Source organism: Chaetodon trifascialis, chromosome 4, assembly GCF_039877785.1.
Source record: "Chaetodon trifascialis isolate fChaTrf1 chromosome 4, fChaTrf1.hap1, whole genome shotgun sequence".
Classification (NCBI taxonomy): domain Eukaryota; kingdom Metazoa; phylum Chordata; class Actinopteri; order Chaetodontiformes; family Chaetodontidae; genus Chaetodon; species Chaetodon trifascialis.
The window spans coordinates 26272129-26292100 of record NC_092059.1 but is presented as its reverse complement, the minus strand read 5'-3'; the positions used below and the strand labels follow the sequence as shown (position 1 = coordinate 26292100).

At 40.1% G+C, this 19972-nt stretch overlaps 1 protein-coding gene across 2 annotated transcripts in view; it reads left to right on the top strand.

The window, feature by feature from the left end:
- Positions 1 to 16497, top strand: part of LOC139330296 (inactive N-acetylated-alpha-linked acidic dipeptidase-like protein 2) — a 520996-nt gene extending 504499 nt beyond the window's left edge. For both annotated transcript variants that reach the window (XM_070961134.1, XM_070961135.1), the window contains exons 17-18: positions 2323 to 2521; positions 16095 to 16497. In XM_070961134.1, the coding sequence (XP_070817235.1) occupies positions 2323 to 2521; positions 16095 to 16338 (443 nt within the window). In that variant the 3' untranslated portion in view covers positions 16339 to 16497. The remainder of the gene's footprint in view (positions 1 to 2322; positions 2522 to 16094) is intronic.
- Positions 16498 to 19972: the final 3475 nt, after the last annotated feature.

Sequence of the window (19972 nt, the reverse complement as noted above, 5' to 3'; positions counted from 1 at the left end):
CTCCCATTATTTCCTGACCTGCAGCATTGCAAACAGTGGCTGTATTGTGTTCATACTGTAAAAGCATTCCTTACTGGCTCAATGGAAGCCAGTTGAACACCTGAACATGAACCTTTGTCCTCACACAGACAGCAACACAACAGATTTCAGCCGTTCCAAAGGAGGCTTATTGGATCCAGCCAGATATCATTTAATGGTGCCAATAATACAGGCCAGTTAACTGTAAATGTGAGGTAATTGATTCACAGTGCCAAATGTACTGTAAAATAAGCCAGCTTTGTGTTGACAGGCTAATTGTGTATCCTGTGTGTGTGAGCCTGTGAGTGTGTATGTGTAGAGGCTGGGGGAGTAAATTGATCAGTAGTTAGAGGTAAGAAAGGCAGAGGGTCTCTTTAATTTAGTGTATTGAGTGTATGATTGATGTGGGGCTTGAAAGAGAGACCTGGGAGTTAAGCTTTAAATTACATCTTGAGTAAATGTGTTTGTAAAAGTGTGTGTGTTTTTTGTCAAGTGGTATTGGGGAGGTGTGACTCACACGATGGAGAAGACAGGGACAGCTGATATACATTGTTTGATTCTCATTGTGTTGGGATACTATTGGGAAGTATCACATGATAGGAATTGGAACATGCTCAAGCGTTACACCTGATTTCAACCAGCAGCTCATACCAAGATGGCAAACACATGACCAGCAGCATGTGAGAAGAGCATGTTGTGCCTAATTAAAATGTATGGCAGTGAAGTCTGTCACATTCGAAGATATCTGGATGTATTTCATGAAACTTCCTGTGTCAGTCCATTATCTGTACCAGCTTATCTGGCCAAGGTGGCAGGAGGGCTGAATGATATCCCACCCTGCACCGGGTGATAGGCAGGATGTATCCTGGACAGAGGACCAGTCGGAGGGTTGAAGTACTTCCTATGTGCCCTTGGCTATTCCACTTCATCAGATTTAAGTAATTCAGAGTCAGCAAGCTTGATAATTTGTCTTTAAATATTTAAAATGAGCAAATCAATTTGACTTTTTAAGCATTTTAATATCAAATGAAGCTATAGAGTATGAAATTAACTGCAACAAGGAATCTAGTTTGTATTCTCTGCCATCCCAGCCGTGCACTCCATACTAATTCAACACTGCCGTCCTCCCAGTCCTGCCTTCACTTTGTTCCACTAAGAAATAATGATTATGTAATCAATACAAAGAGGACACTTTACGGTTCTTTGAGCTCCAACATCTTTCTGTTTACATGTAGTCATAGTACTTTAGCATAAAATACTAGTTAATATTTTATTATATTTATTTAAAGGATGTACATTCTGCATTTTTGTATTTAAATGTTTAAGTTCACATCTTTTTTTTTTTTTTTCAAGTCCAAAGATCCTTCTGCTCACTGAGAAAAGAGCAGCGGTGGAGGAAGTGTCCAGGTTCTTTACTGATGTAAAAGTGCAAACATCACTGTAAAAATGCTCTATAGAAAAATCTATAGAGAAATCTTAGTTAAGGTGAAGTATAAGTATCACCAAGAAAATGTACTTAAAGTATTAAAAGCAAACGTACTCATTGTATAAAACTGTCCCCTGTGACTTATTCTATACCAGTAGTCCAATAAATGCAATGGAGTAAAAAGTACAATATTTTGTGAATCAATCGTAAATACAAGTATCCACACAGTCTTCTATAGTTGGAGAAGTGGTCTGAATTTCTCTTCCATTCTGTGTGCATTTAAAGCTATATTTTCACATGTGCTTTCCCTCTCCAGATAATATATCCAGAAACAGACTGCATGTTTACACTCAAATAAAGTATATTGGGTTCTAACATCAGAAACAAAATCATCATCTGTAGTTTGTTTGTTTGGGAGTGAAACAGGAGTTTGAGCTCATCCTGCTGTTCATGAAACCACAGGTTTTCTTAGTGTGTTTGGGACTATACAGAAACATGCATGTGCAGACCAATCCAAAAAAAGAACCCGCTTGATAGTTCATAATAACAGGTTTAAAGCTGAAAAAGATATGCAACATTTAGAAGGGTCAAGTTTTGTCACCCTGACACTGTGTTATGCGGTTTTGTGAGCCAGTTCCCAAATGTCCCTCATAACAGCATAACAAACCAACTGCACAGGTTTTGTTGAGTCACAGAAGTCTTGATTTGATTTCTAAGACCACACTGAGTTCCAACTTAAAACCACCATCCTCCTTGCAATTTCACTGTCTTCCATAGTTCTTTTACCCAATGCTTATATATTCAAGCCAGCTACTATTTCTGGAACAGACAGTCAGTCAGTTTTCTCTGTCTCCTCTTCTCCCTGTATATGTGTCTAGAGAAGAGTATGGTGTCTCAGCCCCTGCTGTCCTCAGCCTCCTCTCTGAGGGACCACGCAGCTTTCTTCCAATCAGAAACTATGCGGCCGGCAAATGACCCTAAAGAGCGCGATCCCTCCCACGTGCGGATGCTGAATGATGTGCTCCGCGACTTGGAGAAGAGCTTCATCATCCCACAGACGCCGCCTGGAGTGTACAGGTAGGAGACGAGTTACTGTCTGGGAGTTGCAGCAGTGGTGTAATGTGGTAGGAGGTAAATGGTAGACGGTCACCTGATCCCCAGCCCAGGAACACCTACACACACAGTCTGGATGATCTTAAAATATATGAACTTGTGTTACATAAACCCAAGCTGTTGACCATAGTTGCATTTAGTGTTTGACATCTTAAAGTCAGAGTGCTCCTTCGTGTTCAGTCTTTCTGCTGAAGTATTATACAGATCATGCAGACTGTGTGTTAATAGGTCAACAGTTTCTTTCTGTATCTTTTTCTAGTCATGTTATTGTCCATTCCAGTTGGCGGTGCTTAAATATGAGCCTACAATCTGAAAAACATTTATCACAAAAAATTCCTCCACCTTCGGCCCTCCTCGCCATCGTTAGCTCAGTTGGTCCTTTCGCCCCCCCTTTTGTGTGTGCTTGTGCATAAGGTACGACTGGATCGCTTCTCTGTAGCACCACAGGGGACCTTTGAAATGGATTGTTTCAGTCTTCGCTTCATAGTAACGTCATCATCAACACTGATATGAAATGAAAAATGTGTACTTTAGTCACTTGTTGTCTTGTTATTTTCTTAATAGTCGGCTCATCTATGATTGGTTTGCTGGCATACAGAAAATGATTATTGCACAATAACTTCAACTTACAGTCATTCAGAACTGATACCAGTCAAAGGCTGCTTTGATACTGTGGAAGGATTGACTTTAGCCCCTTAGGTCAGACTCATCGGGGTTCATGTGAAAACCTCGGCTGGATACTTCATTTTTGTAGGGGAACTAACCTAATTTGATGGTGCATTCGTTGATAAAATGATGGGGCACCACCTTCCTCAGCTAAGAAGGACTGCAGAAATTAACTGCTATAACGCCGCTAAAATACTAACGAATGAACTAACAGTAAACCAGTCTGATAATCTGAAGTGTAAACTCTGGATACAGGGATCGTATATATTCAGCTCAAAAGCACACCGTCTAACCAGGACTTAAATCAGAATTTCATTTATTAAGCACATTTATGGGTAATGAATAATGTATCATGAATGGTACGACAGATGATATGAGGTGATGTGACAGAACACAAAAGAAACTTATGGCAACACAATGGCAAAACAAGTTTGGCGATAGTGAGAAGTAGTTGTAAGGGAATAATAGGGACGCGAACGTAAAGTTAAGGGATTAAACGAGCAGTTGAGAGAATTTGGATAAATTAGCAGTATCTTAACCTCACGGACCAACTCTAATTCAAACCCGCTTAGCATGCCTACTTGGTTGGTGACATCCCAGTAAATTCCGCTCCGAACTACTCGAAGATACCCAGGTGCTCGTCCGTGGCTCGATCTGCTCGGTGGTCCGGTGGAAGGCCCAGGCACACCAAGGTGCAGAGCTGATGTTGGACGGTGATGTCTCTCGAGCTGGGTTCTATGGTGTCGGTTACAGATAAGGGACAGCTCCGGATGGTTGTTAACCCAGACCAAGGATCAACAGCTGGCTGCAGGGTTTTGGTTTGGTTGAGTCCATGAAGGATTATTTTAGACTGATAGTAACAAAATTGATAGTCTCCTCGATGGCCGGTCTACAAAATTATTATTATTTGACTAAAATTTACTAATACTAAAACCAAAACGTGTGACTTAGAAAAATGAAAGTTTACGGCAAAACTATAGAAACACGTCTTCTGAAAATAAATCACACTACTCGGTTTGGCTTTTGAGTAGCTTGAAGACGGGAAGAACTTAAAGAGCAAAACGACTGTACAAGACTGAGACAACTAAGAAGTAACAAACAAAACTAAAACATGACGTAACATAACTTAAGACAAGACTGAGTAACGCGCACTGAATTCATGCTGCAGCTGCAGACATTTAAATCTCGCTCCGGGGCGTGTCTAATGGGCAGGCCGTTGCTCACGTAGGACGGTTTGTGGCGCACGATGTAATCTCGCCTCATGGAGCTGGAATTAATTAATGATTCATACGAGGGGCTCATCTGCTTCTCACTATGGTCAATCACATATATTTTGAATGGATGATTTTCAATGACATTTCAACATTGTTCACAACATGCATTAGGCAATTCCTATGATTGGATGACAACATTAAAGATAATCATGGTAACAATTTGTAATACTCATCCTAATATGAATGATGACTCAAGGTATAACTAACAGAAAATAAAGAAATAAAGAAAGGCAGACTATATTTGCCCAAAATGATTATCACTATTACAATTACTTATTAATAAATGTATCACATCAAGCATATTGTTATGAACCTCTAGATGGCAGTATGGTTCCATGATAAAAATTCAGACAAACTTTATAAAACAGTTAAAATCACAACTTTGTCACTCTTCAAGTTAGAGAAACTGGAAAAACATCAATATTATGCATATTGTGAGTCCTGTAAGGTGAAAACATCAAAAGCTAAGTTCAACATAGAAGTTTGGTTATCCTGGAGTATTAGGAAAAAGCACACAAACATACAGCACAGTTTGCTTCAGGAATGTCTAATTTACAACCCATCAGCATTATCTGATTTTTGGAGGTTCCTCTGGAGCCTGGCACCATTCATTCAGACAGTTTTATTGTCCCGATCTCTAATGGGGCTATCAGGAGAGAATTAGCATTGCCATGAGAAACATAGTGAGGAGGAGGTGAGGAGAAGGCAACCTTTGATGTTGAGGTGTCTGTGTCTCTGGCTTCCCTGAAAAGAAAACATGGAGATGCCTCTTGGCCAGACATCTTGTCTCTGAAATTAACACCTTCCTTGTAAGCAAAGAATTTACAAGAACTAATAATCAAATATAATGAGCACACACTGACTCCCAAACAGGCTGAAACTAGCAATTAAAAAAAAAAAAAAAAAAAAGCAGTTGAGAAATCAAACTTCTGGATAAGGATATGAAAAGGCTCCTGCATGAGGCCCATTGTAGTTCTGAGTTTTATCTTTCTCCTCACAGTGTACCATATTCATGACAAAACCACAAAATGGATTTTATTTTTAACTGAAGCCAGTACCAAAGTAGAGCCACTGTATTGTACTGAACCACAGTGTCACGGGTTCGCTGAATGCACTGGATAAAAATGATGGCACAGCTGCAAAAGTCCCGTTTGGTGGATTTTTATTGTCACCAAAAAGTGACAACCAGTGGAGAACTATTTACAGTGAGGAAAAAAAAAACTTGCTTCTTTGTGCAAGTCCGCGGGCTGCTGCGGATGGCCTCCACCTTGTCCATCTGCAGTCGGACCTCTCCATGCCCCAGCCGATAGCCCAGGTACCTTGCTTCTGCCTGGGCCCACTGACACTTGGCTGGATTCAGTGTCAGGCCCGCCTGCTGGATCTGGCTCAGGACTCGTTCCAGGTGCTGCAAGTGCTCCTCCCAGGTGTCGCTAAAGATGACCACATCATCCAGGTAGGCCGCACTGCAATCTTCACACCCCTGCAGGACACGGTCCATCAGCCTCTGGAAGGTGGCGGGAGCTCCATGGAGACCGAAGGGCATCACGGTGAACTGCCAGGAACCCCTCGTCTCTCCTCTGCTGGCCTTCCATAAAATGTCTCATGAGGCCAATTAGCTCACCCATGGGTTGTGTCGCTCCATCAGGAGTAGCCAGTTCCTCCTCCTCCTCTGCCTCCAACTTCCTCTGTTGCGACCGTCTTTTCTTCCGACTGGCCATCCCACTTCTGACACCAAATGTCACAGGTTCGCTGAATGCACTGGATAAAAATGATGGCACAGCCACAAAAGTCCCGTTTGGTGGATTTTTATTGTCACCAAAATGCAACCAGTGGAGAACTATTTACAGTGAGGATAAAAAAAAACTCCCAGGAACCAAAATCAGCAACAACCCAAAATAAGTATGTACAAAAACTCAATCAGCCACACTCAAAGATTAATACTTCAGCCTCCACTCCAGCTCCAACTGCACAAAAACCAAAAAAGACCTGGCAGAGCAGAAATGCTCCCTTTATATATCCCATAGCCCCTCCCCCGGGCAGACCAACAATAATTAAATGGGGATGATTTCACCATTATGGTAAAAACACACAGGAAAAATTACACAATTACTTCCACCATATAGTACAAACAGAACAGAACAGAATAGAACATAAATGCCCATCAGCTGGCTTCTTAAATAATTAACAAAAACCCCGCAAATAAGAAAACATCCCAATATCAAACAAATGGATTAGTCCAGCTATTGTGCTGGCCTAACAGCGCGCCACAATGCGCTATTTAAGCCGCACCCAGGTATCGCCTCGGTTTGGCCCCTGAACCAGAGGCGGACCAACTCCGCTTCAGCAGGTGTGCACCCTCGAACGCACTACCGCGACAGTGTGTATAACCAGGAATATGTGAGCAGGACCGCGTGAGTGCGGACCTCCCGGAGATTGTGTGGGGAAACAGTCTGAGCAGGACCGCACTCCTGTGGTCCTGCTGGGGAAAAATGAGCGCGCTCCCGCGGCCTCTCTCTTGGGCAAGGGAGAGAGGCCCGCGGGAACGGAGATGGACGGAGCGGTCTCTACCGCTCCGTCACACACAGCTCAAAGCTTGCCCAGCATGTCATGTGTCTGACTCACTGTCTTACTGCTAAATGAACTTCGAGCAGATACTTTTGCTGAAAAGTGTTTTAGAGAATAGTCGTCTGCTCAGGGTCCTAACAAAATGCCCATGGCTATGATTACAAGTTTGTGACATGATCTAATTGAAGGCAGATGGCTTCAGTGGTGGAATGTAACTAAGTATGTTTATTCAAGTACTGTATTTGGGGACAAATTCAAGGTCCTCATACTTTACTTACGTATTTTCCATTTTATATTATTTTAGAGATTCGTGGTTCTCACACAACAGTGACACTAAAAATCTGATGATTTTATAGAATATGATGCATTGCTTTAAATCAAACTATAGTATATAAAATATACATTATACATTATACATTGTACACAACCGTAAACATCTACAGCTGTAAAATGCAACCTGCACATGAATCCAAAAGCATCAGATATAACAGTAAAACTCTGACAGGGAACATTTTACTGCTGAATAACAACTTGCTGTAGTAATGCTTGTTTATAATACTTCCATACTTTTACTAATTAAGGTTTTGAATGCAGGACTTTGTCTCTACAGTGGAGTATTTCACAGTGTGGTATTAATTCTTTTACTTGAAGTGATGAATCTGATTAAGAGTGATTAAGAGTACAACTTTTCGGTGATACATCTTGAGTGTTCTGAATTGAGCATTAATCCCTTCATGCTTTAAACATGATTACACTGCATTGTTTTGATGGTTTGGTCACTCATGGATTCCCTAAATCAAGGAGAACAGAGTGTTGAAGTGTTGTTTGACACAATGTGTTGAAAGCGTCATTATATCTCTGGAGTTATTTACATTCCTGACTTTTTTAATCATCTGTTGTCATCAAATGTGTAATTAAAGAGGCCTTCACCAATTCTACACTGTTTTGTATGAAAAGCCCTTATTGAGAGGATATAATAATGCAAAATAATGCAATATTGGGCACAATGATTAAAGCAGTTGCCCAGTGATGCTGAATGAATGGAATGGAAACCTGGTTTATTCAGAACAAGCTGGCAGACAAAGAACAAGGTGGTAGGTTACAGCTGTTTGAACACAATGGCCTGTAGTCTGCATAACCATGACTTATCCACACAGTTGCTGCTCAGCCTGTGAAACATTTAGAATGCACCACTAGTCATTTTGGAGCAGCAATTCCTGTGGCCAAACTCAGCATCCAAATTTGCAGATCACATTTAGATTTACAGTCAGGGACTGTATGAAAGTTACTGACGAGGAGAGCAGAGCTGGAATTCATATTTATACAGTGTAATTTAGATCTTGGCTCATAATCATCAGATTCTGACTTTGTCTTCAATATCTAAGTTATCTCGAGGTGGCTGTTGTCACTGTGAACAGGCACTGTTTGTCTCCAAAGCTGCAGAACTTATGAGGTGTAGTTAGTTTTAGGTTTGTTATTCTGACATTCAGCAAGTTTTAGCCTCAAGAACATTTTGTCTGTCTTTACCATATGAAGCTGTGTGTTACTATTTGACCATTGTTGTGATTCTGAAGGCTGGCACTTGAAGTGAAGTTGAAGTTAGGTACCATCCCAAAAGTGCCCACAAAATGGTCAAGAGAGAGCTTTTCAGGTTTTTATCAAGGTTTGCAGCTTTCTCATTTAGAAATCTGTGTAACACAGAATATGAAACAACAATGTAGGCTGTAGGCACCCAGTGAGAATCTGAATACACGCTCAATATGACCACAGATATTTTCACGACACAGATTTGGACAGATTTGGACATACATGCAATTCCCTCACCACATTATAGAATAATTAGATTTGCCATGAAAAGATATTTTTATATATAAAATATTAGTCAAAAATAGCAACTTTTTCTTACTCTAAATGTTAAATGTTAAACATTAAATGTGGGAAGAGGGGTGAGTTTGCATTGACCAGCATCCTCCTGTGGGTCTGGGTACAGTCTGCAGTGGCAGCATCCTCTCTGCCCAAGTTCCTTTAGCTTGGGTAGGAAACAGGAAAGGAAAAAAATAATAACTAAGTTATGATAATAATTCTAAAAGTGTACACATTTACACTCAGCAAAAAGAAAAAAAATTATATAACTCTTCCCCTTTTCTGGTCCCCTCTCCGTGCACTAATAATTTTCCCACAGTCCCTAAATCACATGCAGGCCTACAGTATATTGTGGCAGCCATGATTTAAACCCCCCATCGGCCTTCTGTCTTGCACTGGGTGCAGCCACTTCTTTTTCATCTTGTTCTACATATGGAGCAGAACAGCAATAATGTAACATAAAACTTGAGCTTCACAGTGAACACATATTTATTCCTTCTGACAAAAAAGGGAAAAGAGGAATAATTTACAGACAACAGTGTTTGAATTTTCCCCAGCAGCAGCTTTTCAGGCCAGAGCAGCAGTAATTCATTGGCTCCGCACAGTGCATGTACAAGAAAGTGAAAGCTCCAGATTAGTTGGTGAAGTTATTTTAGTCAAACTGTCCAGCTAAAGAATAAACACAATAAATCATATCAAATCACATTTAGTTGGAGGACAGCTGACCTTGACTGATAGAGGGCACTTTTTTTGCAGCAACTATATTTCTACTTCATGATAGTAACACCTCTGTTCTGTTTGATTCTAGCATCCTCGCAGTGTCTGGTACACTCTGTCTTCCTCCACAGCACTTAAGCTGTCTACTTTTCAACTAGATTCTAACAGAATAAATGGCCTCTGCTGTTCAGTGTTATTCACAGTTTATGGCAGTAATAGACATGTTAATTGTCCTAGACTCCCATTAGCATCCAAGCTAAAATTAGCTGCTCCATCATGCTCGGAAGGCATTAAGGCTAAATAGCACTCATTTATAAAGGAAGTTACCGATCCCTCACAGGACCAAGACAATTAGACTAAGAGCACTGAACACTCTTTAAAATGTTTACCTTCATGGTTTATATTGTATTTTAAGCAACAAAATCTACAGCAACTGGGAACATGAACACATCATTTTGACACTTTAAGTGCAATAACACATATTCATGATTTGTAATTTTGTTGTGTGTGCATGATACTAGTGTTAAATAACCTCTCATTAAATTGCACACTGAGCCTTAAAACACTGTCCAGAGGAACCATCCACTATGTATCTGACTGACTTAAGGTATTTTGGAGGGTATCTGGTAGGTCAGTGCTGATGTACTTGGTGCTGCTGACACTGGACTGGGGTTCAGGATAGTAAGTTGCCTCAGTCACTAGCAGGGTCAGTGGGTGGTCCTCCTGTGTACCCTGACGGTTTTGAACCCTGGTTCAGTTTTAAATGCCTGAGGATAAATCTGGAAAGCTGAACAATTGCAGTCTTCCTCGACCCTGGAATGAGTACTCTGTTACAAAATACTGCAGTGTATTGTATACTGTATTGTATATGCATATTATTTTGATCAGTAATTAAATTTTAGAACAAGGTACTTTTTTCAATCCAGTGTCGCACTCAAGCTCATCAGCCTCAGTAAATCATCTCAGTCGTCGTATTACTGTCTGACTTAATAAGAATAAGGTTTTCAACAACCCATTGTATATTTGAACTTAAACCTGAGAAATGTATTCATGACAGCATGGTGGCTTGGCTTAGTGGGATAAATGGTGCAGTTTGTCTGTAAACAGAGCGTTGAGCTGAGCCACAAAAGGTGTGACTGCCAGGCAAAGGCACTGATCCAGTGCTGCAGTATGAACATTTACTGAACGGATGCATAGCTCTGTCCATTCCTCTTTGTAGCCTTTTTCCTTTTCAAGAGATCTTCAAATGATGTGACGAGAATGACATTATGCTTCTTACAATTGAACCATGGTGAACTGGCAGAGGGCGCGCACACATATACATATAAACAGCAGTGGCTCTATGCAGTGTGCAGTCTGTAACTGACAACATGTAACATACTGAAGTATTTATGTTGGATCTGACAGCTGCATCTACCTTTCATGTAATGCCCTACTCAAAGATCACTTGAACCTTTTGTTATTTCCATGTACGAGCTGATGGTAGTTTGATGTTCAATGCCACCATTGGCGATGGAGGGTGAATTAGTCAACTTTCATTCAGTCCAGGGACTCTCTAGCAGTTACACACAAGTCACTGAAGTCCACTCAACCTGACCTTACCTTCAGGTTCCCTTTAGAAAGACCTGAACATGGTTCACTCTCTCATGCAAAGTGCCCCTGGTATTCCCTCTTGTTGGCTGTTTATGATAATATCTTAGATGCAATGAATGTTTCAGTTAAATGAGTTTTTTGTTATTTAGCTTGCATGATATATGAGCGCCATACTTGCTTCCAACTGTATCAACAATGGTTGTGGTGAAACATCAATCAAGTCCAATCTAAATTGCTCATTTCATTTACTTGCTACGTTTATATCTTAGGTTAAGTGTTTGGCTCTAGTAGACCATATCTAGGGCGATACATGCAATAACCCACAGTGATTTGCTATTTAAAGTGACTGAAAAGTGTCACACCAAGGTGGAACTGGAATTGTTTGTTGTTTGCTTCAACATTTCTTTTTATGCTTCTACTCTACTTCTACTACTGTGCCTAAACTCAAGCTTTTTGTGGAGTTTTTTTGCTGTGCAGAGTTTATATTGCTTTTGGAATAGTATATTTTATAGGTGAAAGACATGGATTTTGTCTTCTAAAATTGACATACTGATGTCTAGAACTAAACCAATAAGGAGTCTCTGCAAATGCACACCCACTATGTTACACTGACGCTTGATAACACCCGAAATCAATATGTTGGCCTGCACATTGATCAGGAACTTCTTATTCGAGTTGGTAGTTGACTTTTAGAACTAATAAGCCAACTTTCAAAACTAGTATGGCACTTCCTCATAAGCACACAGAAGTTCAATTTCAACTATGCTGCAGTGAAAAGTGTTGACATCCAAAATCAATGTGCTGCATAATGAATTGGGAACTTCCATGCTGGAACTGAGAGATGACATATTTTGGACCTGGGTGAAGCACCCGGAAATGTGACCTCCAAAATCAGTATGCAAACTTCTAAAGTCAATAAGGAACTAAGACATTTTCCCACAGAGGTTTCATCTGCAGTATCTTAAACTGAAATGGACATCTCCCAAAATCCATATGTGGAGCTACCTATTGCATTTGGAAATTCCCAGCCCAGTATCCTGGCAAAGCACGTAGCAGAACCATCGATCTTTCACACAGCTGCTGTGAAACCAGCAGTCAGTGTTGACTGTTTTAAGGAAGATGAACCCAAACCATGAACTTTTCCTAAACCTAACCAAGCTGTGACCGCCAGCAGAAATATTTGTCAGCAAGCTTTATTTTAAAAGTCTAACTGGATGTTGCAAACTTCACTGCAAAATGAGAACTTGTTCTTTTCATGCAATAGGCATCATTCTCACATTAGAAGGTAAAACACCTGCAACTACACTTCCAAGATAACTTGGCAGGCTTTTAGATCATGCCAACTCCCCAAACAAATCTGAATTTTCTGCATATGGACACTGAACTTCCTTTTCCAGTATATTACACTGAAAAGATTATACCAAAACCTAATTCCTAATCTTTAAATTTTCTATTACACAAAGGAGGACAAGCCAAATTGGCCTCACTTAGAAACTAAACCCTAAATTATTTGCAAAGAGGCAGCAGAACACAGACACACCACGCAGCTGTCAGTGTTGAATGGATGCTGCTGCTCCTGTGAGAGTGACACCTGGGACCAGGAGACATAGTTAAACCTAATTTGTTTTGTTGCAGAGCAGGAGATGGCCTCCATTAAGAGTGGATGTCAGGCTGCCGAGAGTCCCACAAATCGATAGCAGATGTCTTTATGTACACTGAGGTGCTTCAGAAAGCTCTCTTTCATATCTGGCTATTCACAGACAGACGGGGGTTGACAATCTGTTGGTTAGGGGACATGGATGGACAAGATTATGTTGGCTCTGAGGCCCTTTTGAGCATCACATCGCTCCCTTTTATCTTCTCCTTCGAGTGGTTCTTTGTTTAATTTTGTGCTCTTTTAATCACTGCAGTTTCCAATACTTTTTATTATGTTACTTTGTAGTATTTAAGGGTATTTAATACCTGTCAAGTTGTACATCCCGTGGTTTACAAAGCGGAGGCAAATAAGGAATATTATGACAATATTATGCCTGCTCTATTGTGTTTGGTAATGCATTAGGGTGACCTTATGATAATTTAAAAAATCTGCAAATTAATATGATCACCACTGTTCTCCCTCAAATACCATGTGACCAATACAGTATGAGCACTGCAACTCCATCTGTAACAGCCCTGTTGTGTTTGAATAGAGCCATTACCTTTACGTAACAGGGACCTGTGTTTGAAATGATGATAAAGCCAGCAATGCAATAGATTCCCTGTTTGGAAAAGGCCGATGCCAGCCTGGTGTAAACTGGCGACCTGTCCAGAGATGAATCCTTCCTGCTCTGATAACTCCAGCTCGGGACCATGGACAGGATAAGCAGGGTCAGACAATGGATGGATGATGGTCTCAGTGTAAAAAACACTAGGCTTTATATCTCACCTGTCCTGACCAGTGGATGAAATATTTAATTGTTTCCCCAGCAAAAAATCACCATCCTTAAAATGTATTTGTTTTTCCTGGCATCCAGATTTGTGCAAGATGTGAACACAATACTGACTGAGAGCACAAAAGCTAAACTTGCCAATGCAAGGCAGTCATTCTTTCTCTGTCGGCCTCTTTCTTCCTGTAGAAAGCAAATTTCTTTCTGTCTTGTTCACAGTAGGGATGTTCCCAAATATGAATGCAACATTCAGCATAGCACAAATAATGCATACATTACAAAAATCTGTTCAGTACATATTTGTTCTGTAGTGTTTGTATTATTGAGTCATGGATTCTAACAGAAATCACTCGATTAAACTTCAGTATATGCATGTTTTAAGCTTCTAAATCATCATCTGAAAAATCATGGATTCTTTGATGATGATATTCCAAAGCTTACAGGGTGCTGCAGGTCGTTGATTCGTAGTTTTTTTTCATCCCAGTATGGCAAGAACTTATGTCCGTATTTGATGATTCAGGACCTCACAATTTAAGTCCAGTCACAAAATTCAACACCAAAACAGTAGTGTGCCCTTTATGGAGCAAGACAGAACACAAATCACTGATCAGCAAGTAATGCTCCTCTTTTTATTAGCTGTAACCTGTAATCATTTCCCAACCAGAACCAAATGTTTTGGTTGGCTCACTCTAGCCATACCTTAAAGCTGCAGTGGGTTGCTTGACCATGTGTATTTGAAAACCATCACTTGTAGGGTTGAACTCACTGACAGTTATCGCCTCTATCAACTCTGCAGAGCTGATCAGCATCTTTCAGGTCATTGTTCTGTTTTTACTGCTCATAACTTCATTGTTTTGGCTCTGATAAACTGACCAGCCCAGCACTGAACAGCAGACAGACAAAGTTAGTAAATAGTGAACATAGTCGAATACTAAATAACCAGATATTTCCCTGAGCAATTACTGGTGAGGAAACAGAAATAAAGGGAGAGTGAATATTGTTCTTAAATCGGTCAGGTGGTGAGAAACACAAATTAAAATGAATGCAAATGTTCTTCCATTTCTGCTGATTGCTTAATTGTTTGATTGTGTGAATGCACTGCATTCATGGACTACAGTATGTTGTGGTAGCATCAAACCAAGACCCAACATAAAATGCAAACGTGGGCATTGTGGTGAATATGACAACTGCTTGCATTCAGTGACAAGTTTTTTTTATATTGCTTTACTTAACTTTAAACTAAGTATGTCGTTACTTTAATCTATACACCCTTTACGCACAGGAATAGCCTCACTAGTGTCATATAATGGTGTCATGTGGTAAATACATAATCTTCACAGTTCTCTGACTTTGAGTGTAAATTGTGTGCTGAAGGTCAGTGTTCCTTCACACCCTACAGCCCAAGACCTGTGTCTTAACAGATGAAGAATCACTCCATTTACTCTCCAAGACTGTCTGTTCAGCCGCTTTAAAAGAAATCAATGTACTTCAGCCCCGAGGAGAGTAACACTCCGAAGTCTCTGCCATTCTGACCTACAAATGACTACTCTGCTACCCCCAAAGGCTTGTCTGTGTTTATAGATGTGCTTTGCTGTATGTGTGTGCATGCTGGTGTGTACTACAGTATGGCAGGAAGACAAAGAGACATAGATTCCGGGGTCTTTAAAGAACAATAATTCATCTGGTGTGGCATGTTTGTGACCTGTTTGCAACAAAAAAATTAAGCAGAGGTCAAAAAATGAAGAAGACATTTTCGCACATTGGTCAGTCTATGAATGTCAAACCACTGCAGTTTAGCACAGGTTGGCTGCTGCAAAACTTTCATTTGTGCTAAAGCTGCCAAAGATTACTATATAGGCATAAGACAGACTAGAGATTCAAGGTCAGCACAGACAAACTTTCCCCATTCAGTAGATGAAGATGAAAACATGCTCACCCATCCAGGTGAACTAACAATGGGAAAAACAAACACAATCAGTCAGGAGAAGTTGGCAAAATAAAAACTAAATTAAGCAAATTGAATTTAATTCTATTTCAAGCTGCTTCTCTTGTTATGTTGGTGGCCTGTCATGATGAATGTGTGAATATCAGGGACAGCAGCAGGAGGGGATGGATGATCAGTTCTTGTTAGATCGCATCTTTTTCCTGGTAGCCAACACCCTGCGGATGTACCTCGTCACAGCCTCGTCGCTGCAAATCAGTGTTCTGGAAATAAATAAAACAGTGATTACATACATAATTGTCTTTTGGAGCTGTAATTTGAAAGGAGATCAAGGCAGGGCATGCTGTGGATTTAACTGAGTGTGCAAGCTAAAACAGCATGCTAAGTTGGCTTTTAAATACATCTGATTTACAAAAGAAAAAAAAAAAAGGATTCATTCTCAAGTCATGTTCATATATATATACATATCCTCTCTCTGTCTCTCTCCAAAGGAACCTGTTGTACAGCCTTCCAGGAAGGACTCCTCAGTTTTCCATCCTCAGGTTCTCACGGGAAGCCGTCCTGCACTGCAACGTCACCAGCAAAGCAGTCAGACACAACTCTGCAGAGAAGGAAGTACTTTGCCACAGCACCATGAACCAGTCTCTGTCTGTCATCCTCAGGGCCATCCAGTCAGCTGAGCGGCTGGTGTGTTTCGGCCTGGACTTGTTTGAAAACTATCCAAATGGCATGTGATCTGACACAGACCCACCAGTGAGCTTGGACACACACAAGAGCAAAAACTGCCACTGATAAAGACGATACAGTTTAAATGCATTTAAAATGTTAAAACACAACTGACTCTCCAACTGACCTTGTCCGAAACCTCGTCTTACTAATCACATGGCAGTGCTGGAAGAGTTGAGAGTCAGAGGGAATCCACACACTAAATGATTATTGACATTGTTCAACAGAAACTAGATTCAAACTCTCAAAGCATAATGTTGTTCATCCACATTATTCCCCGCTTCCCCTAAAACTAATTGAATGAATTTAGACAATATGCAGCCCAGAAAAGTGAGTTTTACACTTGTTTTTGAATAATTTTCATATCAACAGTTGAAAAAAAAATGTTTTCTGATTGCTGAATGTATTGAACCTAACTTGTTGCACGCTAGCTCTTTGATATGCAAATAATATTGACACAATAGAGTCATTAAAATTGCACTATACCCTCTTCCAGTAACAGCAGACCAGTAATAAAAGGCATATGGTCATTTTTAGATTACTCTTCTTTCAGCAGACATTTGCTCTGTTGTCCTGACAACAACATTTTTCTATCTTTTACTGAACAAATCCCAGCACAGGTTCTCAGTAAACTAAAGTGGCAGTTCATAAATGGTTGCCTGATGAAGGAAAATGTAAAAACATTTGAATTTTGCCTCAACAGGTGCTGCCATGTTACAGAAAGAATGTGTTTACTTATTGTTACACTTTAATTGCACACACTGGGAGACAGAGGTAAGCTGAAGAGAAGGTCATGTGTAGTCAATGTCACTTTATCACGATACAAGTTTTCATAGTTTTGTGTGCCGATGAAGGAAGATTTCGGTATTCTCTAACCTGGTCTTATTCTCTTATGATAACTGTTGCCAACTTTGCACTCACCACTGACATTGTGGAGATACAGGAAATGCATCTTCAGCAAAACAAGGTATATGTGGCCAAGCAGCTTCCTAAAAATTTCCAAATAAAACTTTCCAGCTGCACTAAATGCTAGCTGGCTGTAATATCCACTTATATGTATGTTGTTAAAGGTGCAGTGTGTAGGATTTAGTGGCTTCTAGCAATGAAGTTGCAGATTGCAACCAACTGAATACCCGCCACCTCAACCTCCCTTTCCAAGTGTGTATGAGAAGTGACAGGTCCTCTCTGGAGTGTTTGGTTTGTCCATTCTGGGCTACTGTAGAAACATAGCGGTGCAACATGGCAGACTCTGTGGAAGAGGACCTGCTCCTTCTATAGATATAAAGAGCTCATTCTAAGGTCACCAAAACACAACAATTCTCATTTTCAGTTAATTATAGACTAATGAAAGCATAGTTATGTATATAATATTCCACTGCTGCCAACAGATTAATCTAAATCCTACACACTGGTCCTTTAGTAATAAGCCATTCTACTATTAGTTTACCAAACAACACCCTTTAGCTGTTCTAAAATCACTGTAAGCCATGGCATCTTATGGCCCAACACTTTTGTTAAAGAGCAATAACCGTTGTTTAAAAGAACAGAACACAGCCATTCAAGTAATTTAATACTTTAAGCAATAAAAATTATTTTCCATCCTTCAGTGCAGTCAGTGAACAGCATCTAAAAAGTAAAATAGTTCAACCGTTTAGCTAAGTTTTTGTAGATGACCTTAATGAGGGTGTCCTCGCAGCACTGACCTAAAACACTCATCACTGCACAGACCTGGGATCAGTACCTGCTTGTCAATGCCTCTTGCCTGGCCTAGAGCCCCAAGCAACGAGCGCAGTAAGTGGCAGTGTTAGCAGGTGGGAAGCTGGTGGGGGAGAATGTCCTTGTTGTTCACACTAGTTTCTCCTGCTGGTAAAATCGGTACAGCTCCTCACTGTCAGGTGAAAGCGAGCAGTTGGTAACTCCATGTCCTTTGTAGAGGGCATAGTAGGTAGTCTCTGCCTGCGACAGGCCATGTAAGAATAACAATTATTAAAAACACATTTTTTTTCAACAACCTCATCTAATCTGAATCACCCAATACCCAAAAACACCAAACACTGCCATGTTACTTGCTTCCTGTGTAGCATTATATAACAGTCTTACACAGTAGAGGAGGTAAAAGCACTCAAACGTTTTAGCATAAACAAGTGAAAATCAACAGCAGAGCAGCATCACAACACACAATCATTCCAGCTGATGCATTTACAACCATTGTGCCCCGTTTGACAATTGTGCTCAATCTCCACTCATCATTCTCTCCCATTTCCTCGATGGCTGTGCTACATCCGGCAAACTTTTAATGTTTTAAGTGGCAGCAGCCAGTGGTGTCTCTCTCTTTCTCATTATTCTTCTCACATTCTCTCCCTAATTAATGGCACCAGCCAGTGATTTCTGTCATTGTGCAGTAGTTTGCTCTGCTCATGACAGGAGATTTAAGAGTCTAAGGCTGACGTGCTGCCTTTAATAGTCTGCACAACCCTGAATTGAGATCTGAGCAATAAATCTTTTTTAATCGTTAACGTTTAATAGCTAATTATTAATATAAAATCGTACTCAAAAAACATTATTATTGTGAGCAATAATGTATGTTGGGTTATGGTTCTCAAGCTGTAACCAAATCACTGAATCTAATCAAGTTAAGCTGCAAACCACATGTCAGCAGCTCTAACAATTCTTTCAAATTACAGGCAGAAGCAAGATTCAATGTTTCTGTAAGAACTACTGGTAAATGGGGCTTCAGGGTTTTTTGTAGTTAGGCATGATGTGTACTAGAACAGTGTTTGTGTGAAAAGAAATGAGTAGAGCACTATTTTATAATATGAAAAAAAAACTTTGATAACTTATTTGTAATAGTTTGACTGTGATAGACTTTTTTAGCATGATGGACGGGTGGGAGGGCATGGGATGGACCTGGATTTCACAGCTTGTAATTCATTTTTATTAACTCTGAATTTTGTAGAGCTTACACACTTTTAAAATGTTCTGAGAAATGATTCAGCATCTAGAAGGATACCAACAACATTGTCTACAATTGCTTGTTTACTCGCCCAGATAATCTGTTCGTTTTAGTATTTAGTGTTTCCACAGTCATAATGATGAGTTCAGATAAGTTCATTTATAGTCAAAAAATATGCTGTTTTATATTAATTCCATGTCAGTTTGCAGCAAAGATTTGATACGCGACATTTTATAAGGTCAATTGATCATTTGTATTTAAGTGTCCAGTTTGCAATACTGATTTTCAGAAACAAAACTTTTCAGGGATCAAAAATATAAATGTTCCTTGCTTTAAACAATGTGCCTTTTATCAGAAACAAAAAATGCTTTAATTTACAAGTAGAACGTCAAAAACAATACCAAAAAAAGATTAAGCTCCAGATTTCCGTTGATGTAGTGCAGAGGTCCCCACCTCTGAGCAGAATCCGATCAATTATCCAACACTGTGTTGTTAATCAGTATATATGTGCTTTTCACCATAGCCAGTTCATGCTAGCATTATCATGCATTAAGACAGCACACAAAGTCAATTTTGGTGGTGGCAGTGTGGCACACAAAAATCTTCAATCAATCGAAAATGGGAAGATAACACAAGTGTTCACTATCTACAGCTAACCTAGCTACTTACTTGTCAGCTGGTAAAATAACT